Source organism: Grus americana, chromosome 3, assembly GCF_028858705.1.
Source record: "Grus americana isolate bGruAme1 chromosome 3, bGruAme1.mat, whole genome shotgun sequence".
Taxonomy (NCBI): domain Eukaryota; kingdom Metazoa; phylum Chordata; class Aves; order Gruiformes; family Gruidae; genus Grus; species Grus americana.
Genome location: NC_072854.1, coordinates 67,252,938 through 67,268,111, shown reverse-complemented (window position 1 = coordinate 67,268,111; position 15,174 = coordinate 67,252,938). Strand labels below are relative to the sequence as shown.

Sequence of the window (15,174 nt, the reverse complement as noted above, 5' to 3'; positions counted from 1 at the left end):
TAAAAAGTTTATTCTGGGCAAGGTGCCACAGGACTCTGTTACATTGGTGTTACAATGGTGACCATTACATTGGTGTCCATTTAAACACTGACAGGGAGAACCCTCTAAATGAAAGGGGAGCTTCCAACCCACATCTTGGGTGGACTGCATATTTTGCTTTAGTTGTAATACTTGCTTTTTTAAAAGGAGACACAAGTGTATGAAAAGATCCAGACAGCTTCCTCAATGCTCAGAATTAGTGTCCAGATGAACACTTCTGTCAGGCATAGCTTTAAACATAACACCACCCAGAGGGAAAAGGACAATTGAGACAGAGGGAGGAAACATAACTGAGTTTTTCAATATTAACATTTTTCTGTATCAGCCTCTTGCAAGTCTCCCATTTCAAACTCAGTCAGATTTACTGATGGGGAGTGGATGGAAAGCTGTAATCCATAAACAGGAGATTAATCATTTTGTAATGTGTACAGCAAATCCAAGAGACTCTTGAGAAAAGCATGCCTGACCAACCAGCTTTCTCTCTCTGTGGAGTTTTGTTGGTTTTCACTAACAGCATGACAAAAAGAAGCTCCTCTCCCCCTAAACTCCAGGTTGTTAATCTGGAGAAAAGCCCTGCAGCACACTATGTGTTAGTGTCCTTTAAACCACTGGGAAGATCTTTTTCCCTTAGAGAGATAAGCCATCACCTTTTGCCAAAGCCAAACTGCTGATTACTTCTCAGGGCTGTGCTTACCCACCAAGGCCAAGCACTGGGGTGGGGGAAGAGAAGAAGAGAAGGCCTTTCTCAACTGTTCAAAAGTTTCACAAGACTGACAGAATGAGATCCACATATACCAGTTAATTCCACTTTCTGCTCTCAACAGGTCAAAGTTAGTTGCTAATTCTTCACTAAAATAACTCTGAAAACATGTATGTAAGTATTGAAAAGCAACATTCACAGGTAGCTACGTTTCAGTTCTCCACAGAAATCATATCCTTGCCATTTACCCCTGTATTCAAGAAGGTCACTGAACACCATGGTCGTTAATTGGCTTTTACTCTTTCAGTAATGTGGAAGTGAGCATTAAGATGGGAAGCCGTGTGTATCCATGTGGTTTTGCAGGAGTATTTGAATGTTTATTAAAAAACTCCCACAGAAATCAACAACAAAGTTACCCACCACCTTCCATGCACTGAAAGAAATAGGGAGAGGACTAGTCTCAGTATAATCTGGTCACACAGAAGACTCACAGAACTAGCAAAGAACCTCAGATTTAAGCATAAGGCTACCTAGTTTGCGGGGGGGGGTGGTGGGGTGGGGTGGGAAGACACTGCAGTTGTAAAATCCTTGTCTTTCTCCATGTTAGATAGCACCAGAAGCCCTTTATTTATGCTGGACAGAAAACCAGACAGCTCTAAATACACCCTAAGGCTCATTTTGCATCAAGAACATCTGCAGCTTTCTCATCTCCAAAGACCACTTTATTCTGAAATGAAACAGTATTAGTTGTTCATATGCGGTATCCAGGAATCTGTGCTAGATATACTTACTGGTGCCTTCTTGTCAATAGGCTTTATAACAAACTTCTTGTCATTGAAAGAAATGTTTCTGATTTCGCTCCATGGGAACCCAATCTTTGGAGTCAGTCTGGAAAGAGAAAGAGATATATTTTAAAGAGATGCTGCAATGAACAATTCCCCCCCCGCCCCGCCCCTTCTAACACAGACTCAGTGGGATGCAACACTTCACACAGCTCTGAAATAGAGAGAAGACAGTAGTCGAACCAAAATCCCACAGAGAGTAGGGAAAGAGCCCAGTCACCTGCCTTACAGAGTCTTTTCTCATTTTGGTCAGCCACCCTGCTGACCTTTGGCTATGCAATAGGGATGGTCTCTACCGAAGCCACATACTGAGCTTTACCAAACACCTGCTGTAAGTTCATTTCTTTCAAATCAGGGCCTAAAATCTGCAGCATGCAGACTTTAGGTGTATGTGCTGTGCTTCCAGGAGGCTTCTTGTACATCATGGGAGGCATAAGCCAAAGTAACTCAGCTGCTCTCCACACCTTCCAGCACCCACAGAGAGGTCTACCCTGCTGCGTTACAGCTAGCCCAGTTACCTCCATGCCGCCTTCACTTCTGAAGTGCTGGGCAGGCACAAACACAATTGGTAGAAGCAGATTTCTTGTCTTTTGTTTCCTCCCCTAGGTTAAAGGCAAGGCTAGTAACAAAGAGCCCTGTTCTTTCCTTCCATGCAATCTGCTCTTTCGGCCCATCCCACTAGTCAGCAAGCAGAACTTTAGACGGTTGAGCAACGAGCCGTACCACGTGGCACTTTCCTACTGGAAAGCGCCCTGAGAAAGCAAAGGGCAAGATTCACACTCCTAGCTCTTCCTCATCGCTTAGGAGTTCAGGTCTGTTGGCTTAAAATTACTTCTTTAAGCTTCACTAACCAGTTGAGATTCTCCTCTGCTTTAATTTCTCCAGAGTCTTGCATATAAAAAGCATCAAGTTATTCATGAGATCAAATGTTTCCGAGCCATTCCAGTACTTCACACTTACATACCTGCCCAGCTCTGCAGCAAGTTCTAATAGTACAAGGAATTCCACATTTGACTGTAAATAATTCCTTTAATTCCTCCCCAACCAAATATTTCAATTTTTATGTTTAATATCACATTATTATTATTTTATTCTTCTCTTATCAAGGGAGGGTATATTCTCTAGAGATAGCAGTTAACAATTAAGAATTGTGTCACATAAGTGGTAACACCAACAAGCAATCTTCTTGTTATTATCTAACCCCTCCCAAGGTACATTTCCAAAACACACCGAAGTGCTGACAATTATTTCTAGCAGATGGTTTCAAGACACAAGTATTTAATGTTTAGGACTTAGAGAAACATCTATCGTCATGGCGAACCACTGGAACTCTGTAAGAATCCTTTCTATGGAGCTCATTGGTTATGAAAAAAGCTGGCAATTTTGGAGGAATTGGACTCATTGTCACAGAGATGGAAAGCTACTACATAGTATGATTTTGCTGGGCCCAAGCATAAAAAAAACCAAAAAACACACAACTCGCTTCATTTAAAATCAGACATCAAGAATAAAATACATCCCCTTCAGAACATACCATTCCTTAACTCAACTGCAAGATTATGCAACAGTATGTGTGTGTAACACGAAGTAAGAACTGTAAAGGAAATCATTTGATTAGACTAAGATTAATTATTCCAGCCTCTGTCATATCAACTTAAGTGTTTCAACCCTAGATAATACAGTATGATTGACAACTAAAATAATTCACTTATTAATAAGTTCTATTGCAGATTCTCCTCTTTAATGCAGAAAATAAAAAGCTTGAAAATACCTAAAAGCGGGACACCAACGTACACTGCAGTATGGAGGCTTGCACACCTATAGCACGCTCATTTTCCTCAGGTTCAACTTCAACAATGAAATCTTTGCTTTTTCACCTTTGTCCCAGTCCCCAAACTTTGCACGTACAAACCAGAGGCGAGGTACACATTACTATTCTTCTAGTCCCCATATCTGCTCAAAAGACTTAATTACATAGTAGCAAGAGTTACAGCAGAAACAAGCAGTTTATTCCAGCACTGTATTTGTTTTGCAAACGCTCTTGATCACTCTTTACAGTCAACGGCTATATTCTGTCTGCTTCTGCAGCTCGAAAAACCTGTTTATGTGACCATGGTTACATAGCAAGACTAGTCATTCAAGACTAAAGTACTACATGAGCGAAACTACTTTTCTTTCAAGTGACACTCCTTGTTTTCTGGGTGACAGCATATATTAGCATTGCAGAAAAGACTGCATTTCTCCTTGCCATCTTAACAGAAGCTTCAGAGAGTTTCAATTAATATTTGGGTTGCATTCAAAGCCTTTTGGAGGCAAAGATGTAGAACAGGTGAAATCCCCTCTGTATTACAATGATAGTCTGTTATGGATTCGTGACATGAAACCAAGACTTGGGACGTAGGAGGAAAAAAAAAAAAAGAAAAAAGCAGTCTAGACAGCAACCCTTCATAAAAAAAAATAAATCTATTTTAACTCCCCTTCAATCCTTCTATTGTGGAGTATTAGAAGAGATTAGCAGGCCTAGACACAGCTGTTCTCACCTTCCCTTTATGTTTATTTATAGATGTAGTCTATCATTTCCCACCTACTATCCAATTAATAATGGCTCTGCCTTTACCAGAAGGGCTGATTAAAACTATGCATACCTCAGCAAGACCTCATTTCATTCCTCGTTCACGGTAACTATATAGGTTAACGCCTCTCTGGGTTCTGGGTATTATCCAGCTTTGGTTTCGTGTCCACCCCATAATCTGTCTTTTTCAAAACCAGGCAGTTGTACACACATCTATCATTAACGTCAGTATAGGAACGGCCTTAGATGTCCAAACACTCTGCAGATACGTTAGCGTACCTAGGTTCTGGCATTGCATCCGCTGCTGGCATACCTGGCAACCTGAGTCAAGTAAAAGCTTGGTGAACTCTTTAAGTTCAGGGTTCAGCTCTACAACTGCGCACAATTTAACAGATGGCATCGTCCAACTGACATCCCTCTCTATACAGTAGGTAGCATTAGCAGGGCAGGCTACAAAGGTCAGGAAAGTCATAAAAGCATAAAGGATGTGAAAGCTCATTTCCTAGCACAGCTTCACCTACTGATCCAAAACTGGAACATGAGCAAGTTCTAAACTTTGCCCTGATCCTGTAAATGAGAAACGTCCCTTGGCTCCCATACCAGTCCTCACTCTGGGAGATCAGAGGTGGGGGAAAAAAAAAAAAAAAGTCTTACTTATCATCCTTTTCATAGATGTTGAGCCCCAAGGCATCAACCCCCAGCCAAAGGTCAGTTCCTTTCTTATTCTTGATTTCAAAGTAGTTGATTCCATACATCTCCAGGTCTTGAGCAATCTTCAGGTATTCCAGCATGGCATTCTCTCTGGTTGAGACAAGGAGGAGAGCAGATGTTAGCTTCTCATTTATCTGTCTCAGAAAGCACAAGGTCCTCAAAAGAAACAAGTAACTTTTCCTACACCAAGACATCAAACGAGTTAAAACTGAACATTCAGCATTTGGGATTCACTTCAGGAGGTAACGATATTACACGTATAAACACAGACTATTCCCATTTACAAAGCTCTAGTATTTCTGGACAGAAAATCACCAACATTCATCTCTCTCAGTATTCATTCATCTTTGTCTCAAGGTTCAGTACCTGTGCTTTCCCCATCTGCCAATGTAAATGCTTCAATGGACTTAAGGTTAGATGCACACCTGTACTTCCCCCCTCCCACCCCCAAAGTCATCACTGATACACTGTGCCTAGGTCCAGGATTTTCAGGAAGCCATCCTGTTCTCAGCACAAGTGTGAAAATCCTGTTGAGTTTTACCATGTGATTCAATGTTGGACTAGAAAATATACACCAAGAGTTTCCCCACACAGGCGACTCCTGGAGTTTATTTCAAAAGCATGTTGTAGAACTGCAAGCTTAAGGTAATCAACCAGCATAATCAAAAGGTAATCAAAGTGACCAGCCTAGGGACCAATACAAAACACTTACTTGAGCATGCCACTGTGCTCAGCATGCCACACCTGGATCCGTTCTTCCCACTGGTCTCTGGAGAGTTTATGCTGGTCCATCACCCTACACAAATAAAGAGAGATTAGCAAGATTAGTCTTTGTGTTCCATTGATGCTGACCTTTGCGATAGTCTTACTGAAAAATCAGTCCCACCCATGAAGCCTTACTGAAATCAAGAGGAAGATCCTACTCAGCCCAAAGACGTATTCTGTGAAGCAGAGTAATTCAGAATGAACAAAAATCCTCTGCAAAGCCATCTCTGGTCAGTGACCAGGGACATGAGATGAATAAGCAGAACACTGCAGGAGAATCACATACATGCTGCAAACACCAGAGAGTTAAAGCAAAGCAAAAGTTGGTGTCATTCTTGGAGCTAGGCATTGTGCAGAGTGTCATCAGGAAGTGTAAACAGAAGGCATTTGTCTGATAACATACACTTATCCTGTGCGGGGATGGACTACGTAGCCTCAAGACTCACTTTCCAGATACAGGATTTTTAGGACTGTACATTAGGATTAAGGACATACAACCCAATCTTCTCCAGGGATGACACATTCATGACCGAAGGTTGCTCTTTTCTTCTTAAAGAGGAGACATTCATGCTGCCAGTTACCAGCATGGTAGCAATGTTTGGTAAAAAAAAAGCTGAATTCAAAAGTATACTTCCTCTCCCTAGCAACCCAAGGAGACAGCACAAAAACATCCTCTGACAGAAATAAAAGAAGGAAAAAACCCCAAATGCATACAGTTCAACTAAAAAAAATAATCATGCTCTCAGTGAAACTCTTTGTATTTAACTAGAATGCACATTCCTGCCTTTAAAAAAACAAACAAAAAAACCACTGAAAAAATGGGAGACTACATCAACCAACTCCTTCACCTTTGGGGGATCAGGCGCTCTGAATTGAGGTATCCAGGCTTGTGCACATCTTTGTTGTAATCTCCAAATTTGGCCTGCACAGCATAGGAGCCAAGTAGTACTGCTGTTTCAGGAGGACAGTAGATCTCATCGCTGAGGATCCCTTCCTTCACCTGCAGGAAGAAGAGCTTCTGTGTGATGTCCTGGATCAGCTCTTCAGACACATCCTCTGGGAAGAACTTGGCACGGAATTTGAACTGGAGGGGATTCTCCTTTCTGATTTCTTGAGCAGAAACCTGAGGACAGAGGCAACAACACAACTGAGCAGGGTTGCAGACAGAAGAATAAATTTCTTTTACACAGAAAAAGGGATTTTGGGCATTTGCCTTAAGAGGCAAGTGACTGGCAACTCATTACTGGCATTCCTTAATCCTGGCAGCTTACTGGTATGAGAACAAAGGGGAGACGCGTTGTGTTTTCAAACTGAGCAAGTAAAATTCTGCTTGCACAGCAAACCTTGGTCACTGGAAAATGATTTACCGTGCTGTATCAGATGGCAAATCCATGCAGTATTGTATGCATTTGACAGAGAACAGCCCCTTCTCATTAAACAAGTATGTTGCTGGCTGCCCAATCCAGAAAAAACGTTCATACCCTCAGAAGAATTGCAAGTCCACAAACAAGAGCACATCAGAGGCACCTACGCTCTGTTATAACTGCCCAGCCTTGAAGAGACCTTTCTTTCTGATTAGTGCAACTGATCCTGCACAAGCAGAGATTAAAACCATCACCAGCCAAGATGTTCCTCCAGACACAGTAAGAATAGCTGCTTCTACCCAAAGTATCAAGCTGCTGCTGTACATCTGACAAATGCTATAAAGCTTTCTACAATTCACACAGAGGGAAAGGGCAAACTTCTACCATGCCACACCTCACCCAAACAGTTCCCATGGAGGTCACAAAGTTTTCTCTAAAAATAATCCTGGAGTTATGAGAATTAAGGAACAATCAACAACTGGTACAAGATTTATAAAGTTGCAGCCAATAACACATCAGGAATCGTGTAAGCTTTATCTTTTGGTCAACAATTAGCCAGAAGTCCGTTACCTTTTTATCAAGCTTCAGCCAAGTCTGGAATCCTTTGTTGTCCACATACTGAAGACCAAAGTACCACACTTCTCGCAAACCTATGGTTTTAACCACCTGCAACAGAAAGGTCAAAAAAAGTTATTGTAGGTAACAGTTCACTTGAGGTCCAGGTATCCTCTCAAGTCCTGCATCACCTGTGGGTGCAGGCAACAGCCTAAGCCTACTCCTCTGGCATCTCTTAATTTCATTTTGTAGACAAAGATACACTATAGCTGCCATAGTAGATACCAACTATGACATAGGCTAAGCTACTTGTCCCACCCAGTTCCTAGGAGAAGACGATTCTGGGGAAACCAGGAGAGACAAACAGGGCAAGTGACAGGCCACCAACCACTAGATTGGTACGTGCAGCAGGTGGGGCTTCTGCTTGCTTGTATCTACTGGCCCTTCTTAAAACTATACTTGGTGAAGCAGGCAAGTTACTTCTCTCACCAAAGCTTACAGTGAGATGGTCTGTAATGGTGTTAGCACTAACCACAACTAGTTAGCAGTACTAATGGCTCAAGAGTTCTTGTCTGCCAGTCACCAAAGATTATTTGGCTGGAGGAAGCAACTGAGGGATGCCTCACGCAGCTGCTGCAGTAAGCTCCCTGTGCGGTTTTTGAGAATTAAAACAAGCTGCAAGTATTCTCAGTCAAGGGTATTCTTTTTTTGAATTTACACATTGCCTGGTTTTGAAGGACAAAACATATTGATGGCCCAACATTAGGACAAATTTAATTTCATATATTGCAAATGCTAACCAGATGAAAGATCCAGAAACACCATCTGTTGACTGGATGGCACGCTTACTGGTGAAAATAGTCCTGTTTGGACATGTTCCAACAAGTTTAAGATCTCAACCAAGGATCTGTTTCACCCCTCCCCATTTATAGTATTGCTGGAGACACTCTGGCTGGACAGCAGACTTGAGAGAGACAAGGGTTTTTGGATACGTAATTAGCTTTTGCTGTAGTTTCCCTTAAATTTTCTTACCAGTGAGCGAAAACCAGCAGTCTGTAGCTGGAAGCCAGAGCTTCCTGGGGTTAGTAAGGGAGATAGGGAAAAATGCACCATCCTGATTAGCACTCTGAGAATTATTTTTTGTGTGACACTGTTGAATAACAGGCAATCTATAAAGTTTAGTGATATAAGCAGACCAAGAAAATTGCATAGTAGTATGAGAAGTGTCACTAAGCAAATACAATTTTTAAGGATAAAGAAGCCAGTGCCTACTAGTTGAGGAAATGGGATAGCTTCATGGCTAGACACTATAGGCTGTATTCAGTAGGCTACAGTTTATATATTCTACTTCAGCAGGGCCATAAGTAACTAGTTATAAAAAACTAGAATTTATGTTAAAAAAATAACCAAAACCCAACAAACAAAAAACTCTGAACCCCACAACTTTTAAAAAGAGAGCTGGGGTCTGAAAACACTTCAGCCTTTACTTGACTAAAAGTCCTCTTCCCCTCCTACCCCAAAGTGGCTTGTTTCACCACAGAACAGCCAAGTTTTCTGACAGTTAGATGTATTTTTAAAAGGGTCAGAACTGAGCTTTACCCAATCTAGCAGAAAAACGGGTACGTTGAGTGTGGTACTTCCTGTTGCACAAAAAAAGTGTTGCAACTTTGTTAAAAATAAAGAGCTGCATAAATCAAGCAGTTATCAGGTCATTATCTCTGGATGGCTCTTACAACAGAAAAAGTACACTTCTTTATAAATCAAGTTAGAATGCTTGCAGAAGCTATGACCCCTATTCTTCCCAAAACCTAAAGGCAAGGAAGGAGAAAGTATTAAGCTAAATTTCACAATTTGACCGTTTGGGTTCCAATACAAAGAACAAAGACATGAATATTTTAATCTATATTCTGGCAAATGGCTTATAAACTCCCTCCACAGCAAAACAAGGAAGAACTAAGAACAGAGACATTATATTCAAGATGGGAGACACCTCTCCTCACCCTCCTCAAATGCACGAAGCAGCAAATCTTAAGTCTGCCCATTCCACCCGGAAACGCATCCACTCCCAGAAATGGCCAGTGGCACACTCTCCTCCACTTGAATCTCTTTTCCTTGTGGCCAGGATGGCACACGACCGCCTGGGAGGTACTGCGGCCAGCTGCAGAGCCCACCGCGCTGGTTTTCGGGACACCTCGGACCACTGCAGCATAAACTCTGTGCAGGTCTGGCTGGAGTGGAGTTGAACTCAATGTTCACAGGCTTCCATTATTTTCCCCGTTCTATAAAAGGGAGCTATAACCCACCTTACGTGCAGGATACACTTATGCTAGCGAAGCCTAAAGCACAAGAGCAGTGTCAGACTACTTTTGATAGCTGACAGCCAGGCCAAGAAATTGTCTTGTGGCTTTCAAAAATAGCTTGTTTCAACAGCCTTTCCCCCCCACAGTGGTTCCGCAGTTCAATCTGGGCCACTCCCCATACCTACGAAAACCTGTTCTCTCCATAGGCTTTATCTGAGCGTAAACTCCATCCAAGGTAAGAGCCTAGTAAAAGGCTTGCACGGCAGAAGTGACGAGAGGATGCCAGAACAGCTTGCAGCTAAACACACAGCCTTCACCTACCTTGGTTTTGTGTTGCACACTTCTACCTCAGCCTTCCCTTGATGCGCGGATGCACACTCCAACAAGGCATGGACTATGGATAAGAATTTCCAATCACTGCCATAGGATGTAAGGAGCAAATCTTTATGAGGTGATAGTCTAGCCCAATAGTGCAATAAGTGCTGCAACAAGCAGTCCTCAGAAGTCCAGAACTACCTAGATAGCAAGCTAGAAGTATCTTGGATCTGAAGCATCCTGCCTTTTTCCACGTTCTCGGGATTTTGTGCTTCTCAGCTGGAGGTCAAGAAAGTAGTTTCTCTTCTGCCACAGAGATGAGCCTGACTCTTAACAAAATAAACATTAGTGAATATATGGGCGGTGTGGGGGGGTGGGTGGTGTCCTTACTGAATCCTTGTCATAAGGAACATAGGATGCACTTACACTGCCTGATCTAAGGCATTGCTTTTAAAAACCCGGCTTTTAGTTATTTGGATTTTTGTACCCTCAGAGATGAAACCAGAGTTCTCTGTTTCAGATTAACATGGTAGGGGCTGGGGGAAGAAGTTACCCTCATGCAAGGGTGGTCAGCAGTGAATGGAAGGTCAAACACTAAATGCTGGTTCCATAAAAATGTAGGTTTCCTATGCACTTCACCATATTTCCAGTCAATGAATGAATGCTTGATGTTTATCCCACATCAGTAATAATCAAAAGGAATTAAAGTTACATTTAATGCTAAACACAATTTGTAGTACTCTATTTTGTACTGTGAAGTTCTGCAGCGATTATAATTTTGTCCTTTCACTCCCTCCAAGAACCCACTAAATGTTTTTTTCAGTTGTTTGGGGTTTGGTTAGTTTTGGTTTGGTTTTGGGGGATTTTTTGAAAGAACTTTTCACTGGAAATCTGCACAGTTGCCATAAGGCCTACCAAGTTTAGCTAACTCACTGAAATGAGAAATTGCACCAACAAAAACTTACCAGGAATGAACACTGTTCAGCCTACCAAGTTTAGCTAACTCACTGAAATGAGAAATTGCACCAACAAAAACTTACCAGGAATGAACACTGTTCAGCCAGTTCTGCCTACTTGAGTTAAAGGTCAACCACCCTTTGCTGTGAAGGCTAGCAGGGGACAAGGGGAGAAGTGCAAAGGAATTGCTGTAACACTTCGTAAACAGCTTAATATGTGTAAATGAAGTCTACATAGATCAAAAGTCTTAGTTTTCAGGGTTCCAGCAGGAATATCTAGAAGCAATTTTTTTTTTTTAAAATATATTCCAGAAGAGTTAAACTTTACTGCTGAAATCTAGGCCTTACTTCGGTTTTTAAGAGCAAGCTACTTAAGAAAAGAATAATAAAGTTTTACAAAGTGCTCTTTGTTTATTTTAGTTGTCTTTACCTGACCTTTGTAGGTCCATCTCCAAACAGACCTGTATATTGTTAACACAATAGCAGGAAGAATAACAGTAAAGGAGGAGAATCTTGGCTACTCATGTCCTCCACTTCCCTTGGAACCCCAGGAGGCAGGCTGGACAAGTCTCTGCTCCATCCTGCTGCACAGTGGCTTCTTACAAGGCGTGTTGTTATAGTTGCTGCATGGCGATCACAAACTTTTCTGGTTTTCCAGTAGTTTGGCAAAGTCAAACACCCGTGGCAAGTGGCTACCTCCAACTCAGCTTCTGAATGAATGCAGCTATGCCTACACCTTCGTCAGCCATCTGAAGACCTGATTCTGGAGAGTTTTATGCAGAGAGACAACATTTCAACTTTAGAATTTAAGAAATAAGAGCTAAGCTGTATTTCAAAGCAAGAGGTGCATTTTTACACACCACCTATGCTGTCTAGATGTTTTAGATACCTCATGACACTTCATCATCCAGCACTGCTAGGAAGACAGGTTTCATTGGAACATAACATACCTGCAAGGATATTTTTTTTCTTTTACTGTGATGGAATTTAGAGAACTTAGTTTGGAGTAGGGCCCTTTGATTAGGAGGTGGAGAGAAGAAAGAAAGGTAGGTTTGGAATCCAGTCTTAAGAAAACACTATAGTCTGAAATGTACTCCAAGCTTAAGCAACAAGAGCCCATACCAACCCTTCACTGACCTGGTCAAACAGCTGTTTGCCTGTAGTGTTTGGCTGGATGGCAAACTCCAGCTCTGCATCCATAGTAACAACTCGAACATTGATCTAAGGAGAAAAACAAAAAGTATTGTTTAAGACTTATTGAAAGCTATTTCTCAGTGTACTTTATGTACAATACAGTCTCCACGCTTTGATGCACTACCATAACCTCTATAATATACACACTTAAACCCTAATTGGATTTGTGTTATCACTCCAGCAAACTTAATTGGGGCACTGACTTTGCTGTCTTATCCAGATTGTTCTGCAGGTTTTCCTACTCAACACAGGATAGGACTGATCTTCTGGTTAAATGAGAGGGCATTTTAGAGTTGAGTGTTTCCAGGTGTAAAACCCCTTGGAATAAGGGCTCCTGCGAGGGTGCAGCATAGCTGCCTGCAGGCCATCCCTTGGATTACGAAAGGCCCTAATGACTAAATTAAATTTAAGACTTATAATTTAACTTCCATTTATATTAGAGCTGGAATTAATCTGAGGTTTAAAAGGCAAAAGGCTGCAGATTATTCTTCCAAAGCAATCAGTGTTAACCCGATAAACGGTCATTCTTCCCCTCATAAAAATCTACTCAGCACATAAAACCAGCAGTTATAGGTACTGAATGATACTACAGGGCAAGAGTTCATTATTGCTGTTAGTGAAGAAACAACATAACCAGATTTACTACCATGGCAGAAGTAGACTGCAAAACAGAGGTTAGTATTGTATGCAGAAGGCAAGAGTGTTTAATGACTAGAAAAAGTCTAATTAGCAGTTAATCTAGAGATAGAAGCAGCATCCAAGCTTGCAGGGAATCACATAAGGACCAGCAAAATGGGAAATCAGGAAAGGATTATCCCCAACTGCTCTGACTACAGGAGACTACATTGCTGGCAATATTATACTAGGTCTCAAAAAAACCCAACTACCCCAAAACAAATTAAAAAAAAAAAAAAACCAAACTGGGATGATTGCATAGTATAGTTCTACTACCGAGTTAGATTTGTAGCTTGGTATTTTAAAGGAAAGAGAAGAAAAAATGGGCATGTAAATACAAGGCCAGACAACAGGTAAGCTACACACAGATAAGATTTCATGACATTTTCCCAACATTTTATAAATGTCACCTTACAGAAAGCCAGAGCTATCAGACCAGGAGAGCCTGCTACAGCTGCAGCACCAGTGCCCAGCGCAGAGGCACAGTTAAAGAAAGGAGAGGAAGGGGCAGAAGAGGAATAGAATTGCTCACTATAAAACATTGACACTGCAGCAGTTTCCATCCACTTAATCACGTATATTTAAACTCTAGGATAAATGTCAGGTAAAATAATGCTACAGTTAACACAGAACTGTGAATAAAACAATTTGCCTCAGCTAGTTTTAGTCAAATATATAAGAAATTTTGGCATTCCTTTTTTAGTGAGACATGAAGGCATCAACTGTCTTTTAGCCTTTATAGTTGTTTCTTTCTCCTGCTCTCTCCTAGATGACAGAGGACCCTCCCATAGAAAGATGACTGCAGGCAGTTTCCCGGTCATGGAACCCCAGGACTGAACCACAGAAGATGACTGCTTAGGTGCCCTGTCACTCTCAAGCTGTATTTCTAAAGCAGTGTCCTTTAAATTAGGATTTTTTTTTTTTAAATTCCTCTAAAAGCAATAGGAAAGAACAAGCAAGAAAGCCTTTCTCAAGAGCTCCTTTTCCCAGCTGTAACATTTGGGATTCATAATGAAGCATGAAGTATGTTTAAGGCTTTCTTCCTCTGCCTTAAGAACCAAAGGTTTCCCAAATAGTGTTTCCAGTGTAGCAAGGGAGAGGAAACTCAGATACCAAATTCTCAGGAACAGCAAGACTGCAATTTGAAGATGCGACCTTAAAAAGCTCCTGTGGCTTAATTCCTCTCAACAATAAATCCCTAATCATATTGTAATCCCTTTCTAGCCCCTTCAAGAAAACATACGCTCATAATCCACAGTTTTGTATTGTGCAAGTTATTTGTACTTCTGCCTGAAACACCACAGTGGGTGTAAAATAAGTATCACTTTACAAGCTAAAGAAGCGGAAAGGCTGTGCTTCCCACTTCTTACCAGAAAACCTGCAGAATGTTGGCTAAGCACGGAATTCCAGTCAGTAATAGTATGCTCCTCTGTTACTCTATCTTCTTAGCAGCTATTTGCCAGTTTAAAAAAAAAAGTGAACTCCCTAGTCTAGGGGAATACTCTGTATCACTTCAACCCTAAAAGACCCTTCTGGATTCAGTTCCCTTCCTAAAGGATCAGCTACATAGTGAGCTACTGAGTGCTAAAGCCATCTACCTGCTACATCTTTTAACAATGATTGAAGAGCAAGAATTGAAGACATCTGCTTTCCACTTCAACCATTTAAAGCCATAAGCATGCAGGAACATGATGGCTTGGTTACCCAAAAGCTTTCAAGGACACTTGGGGCATGTGGTAAAGGTTAATTTCTGTGTTCTCAAAGGGCTGAAGGACCTGCAGGTGTGCCCTCAGACACACTGCCAGACACAGGACAGCAGAGCAAGAAGAGACAGGGCCTCACGCAGTTGTTACTTCAATGGGTTGATGACCATCTTCCTGCCATATTAAGTCCTCTTGCTGCTTGTCTCCAAACCTTAGCCTTGATTTCAAGAGGAGAATAATGGTTTTAACAGTGTTTCTAAACAGATGTCCTACGAGCACTCCACACAAGCTTTTAGCCACAGAGAAGCTGGCAGGGAAGCAGGCAAACAGAGCTTAACCCACTTGAAACCCTGGTTTAGACAGTCTGAAGAAACCTTGATGTCTGTTAGGCTGAGAGAACATAAGCTTGGCATTCAGCTCAGACCACACTCTCCACAGCACCAAGACGATTAAATCAAAACCCAAGGTCCTAACCAATTCAAG

The 15,174-nt window shown here is 41.6% G+C and overlaps 1 protein-coding gene across 2 annotated transcripts in view; it reads right to left on the bottom strand.

Annotated features, from left to right (window-relative positions):
• The window catches only part of EZR (ezrin), a 37,230-nt gene that overhangs the window by 6,973 nt on the left and 15,083 nt on the right, over positions 1-15,174 (bottom strand). Inside the window, exons 3-8 of one of the 2 annotated variants that reach the window (XM_054821509.1) lie at positions 12,257-12,340; positions 7,564-7,659; positions 6,478-6,752; positions 5,577-5,660; positions 4,808-4,954; positions 1,531-1,627 (exon numbers count right to left, since the gene is read on the bottom strand). In XM_054821509.1, the coding sequence (XP_054677484.1) occupies positions 1,531-1,627; positions 4,808-4,954; positions 5,577-5,660; positions 6,478-6,752; positions 7,564-7,659; positions 12,257-12,340 (783 nt within the window). Of the gene's footprint in view, positions 1-1,530; positions 1,628-4,807; positions 4,955-5,576; positions 5,661-6,477; positions 6,753-7,563; positions 7,660-12,256; positions 12,341-15,174 lie in introns of those variants that run through there. The other variant, XM_054821510.1, reaches the window with a different exon arrangement.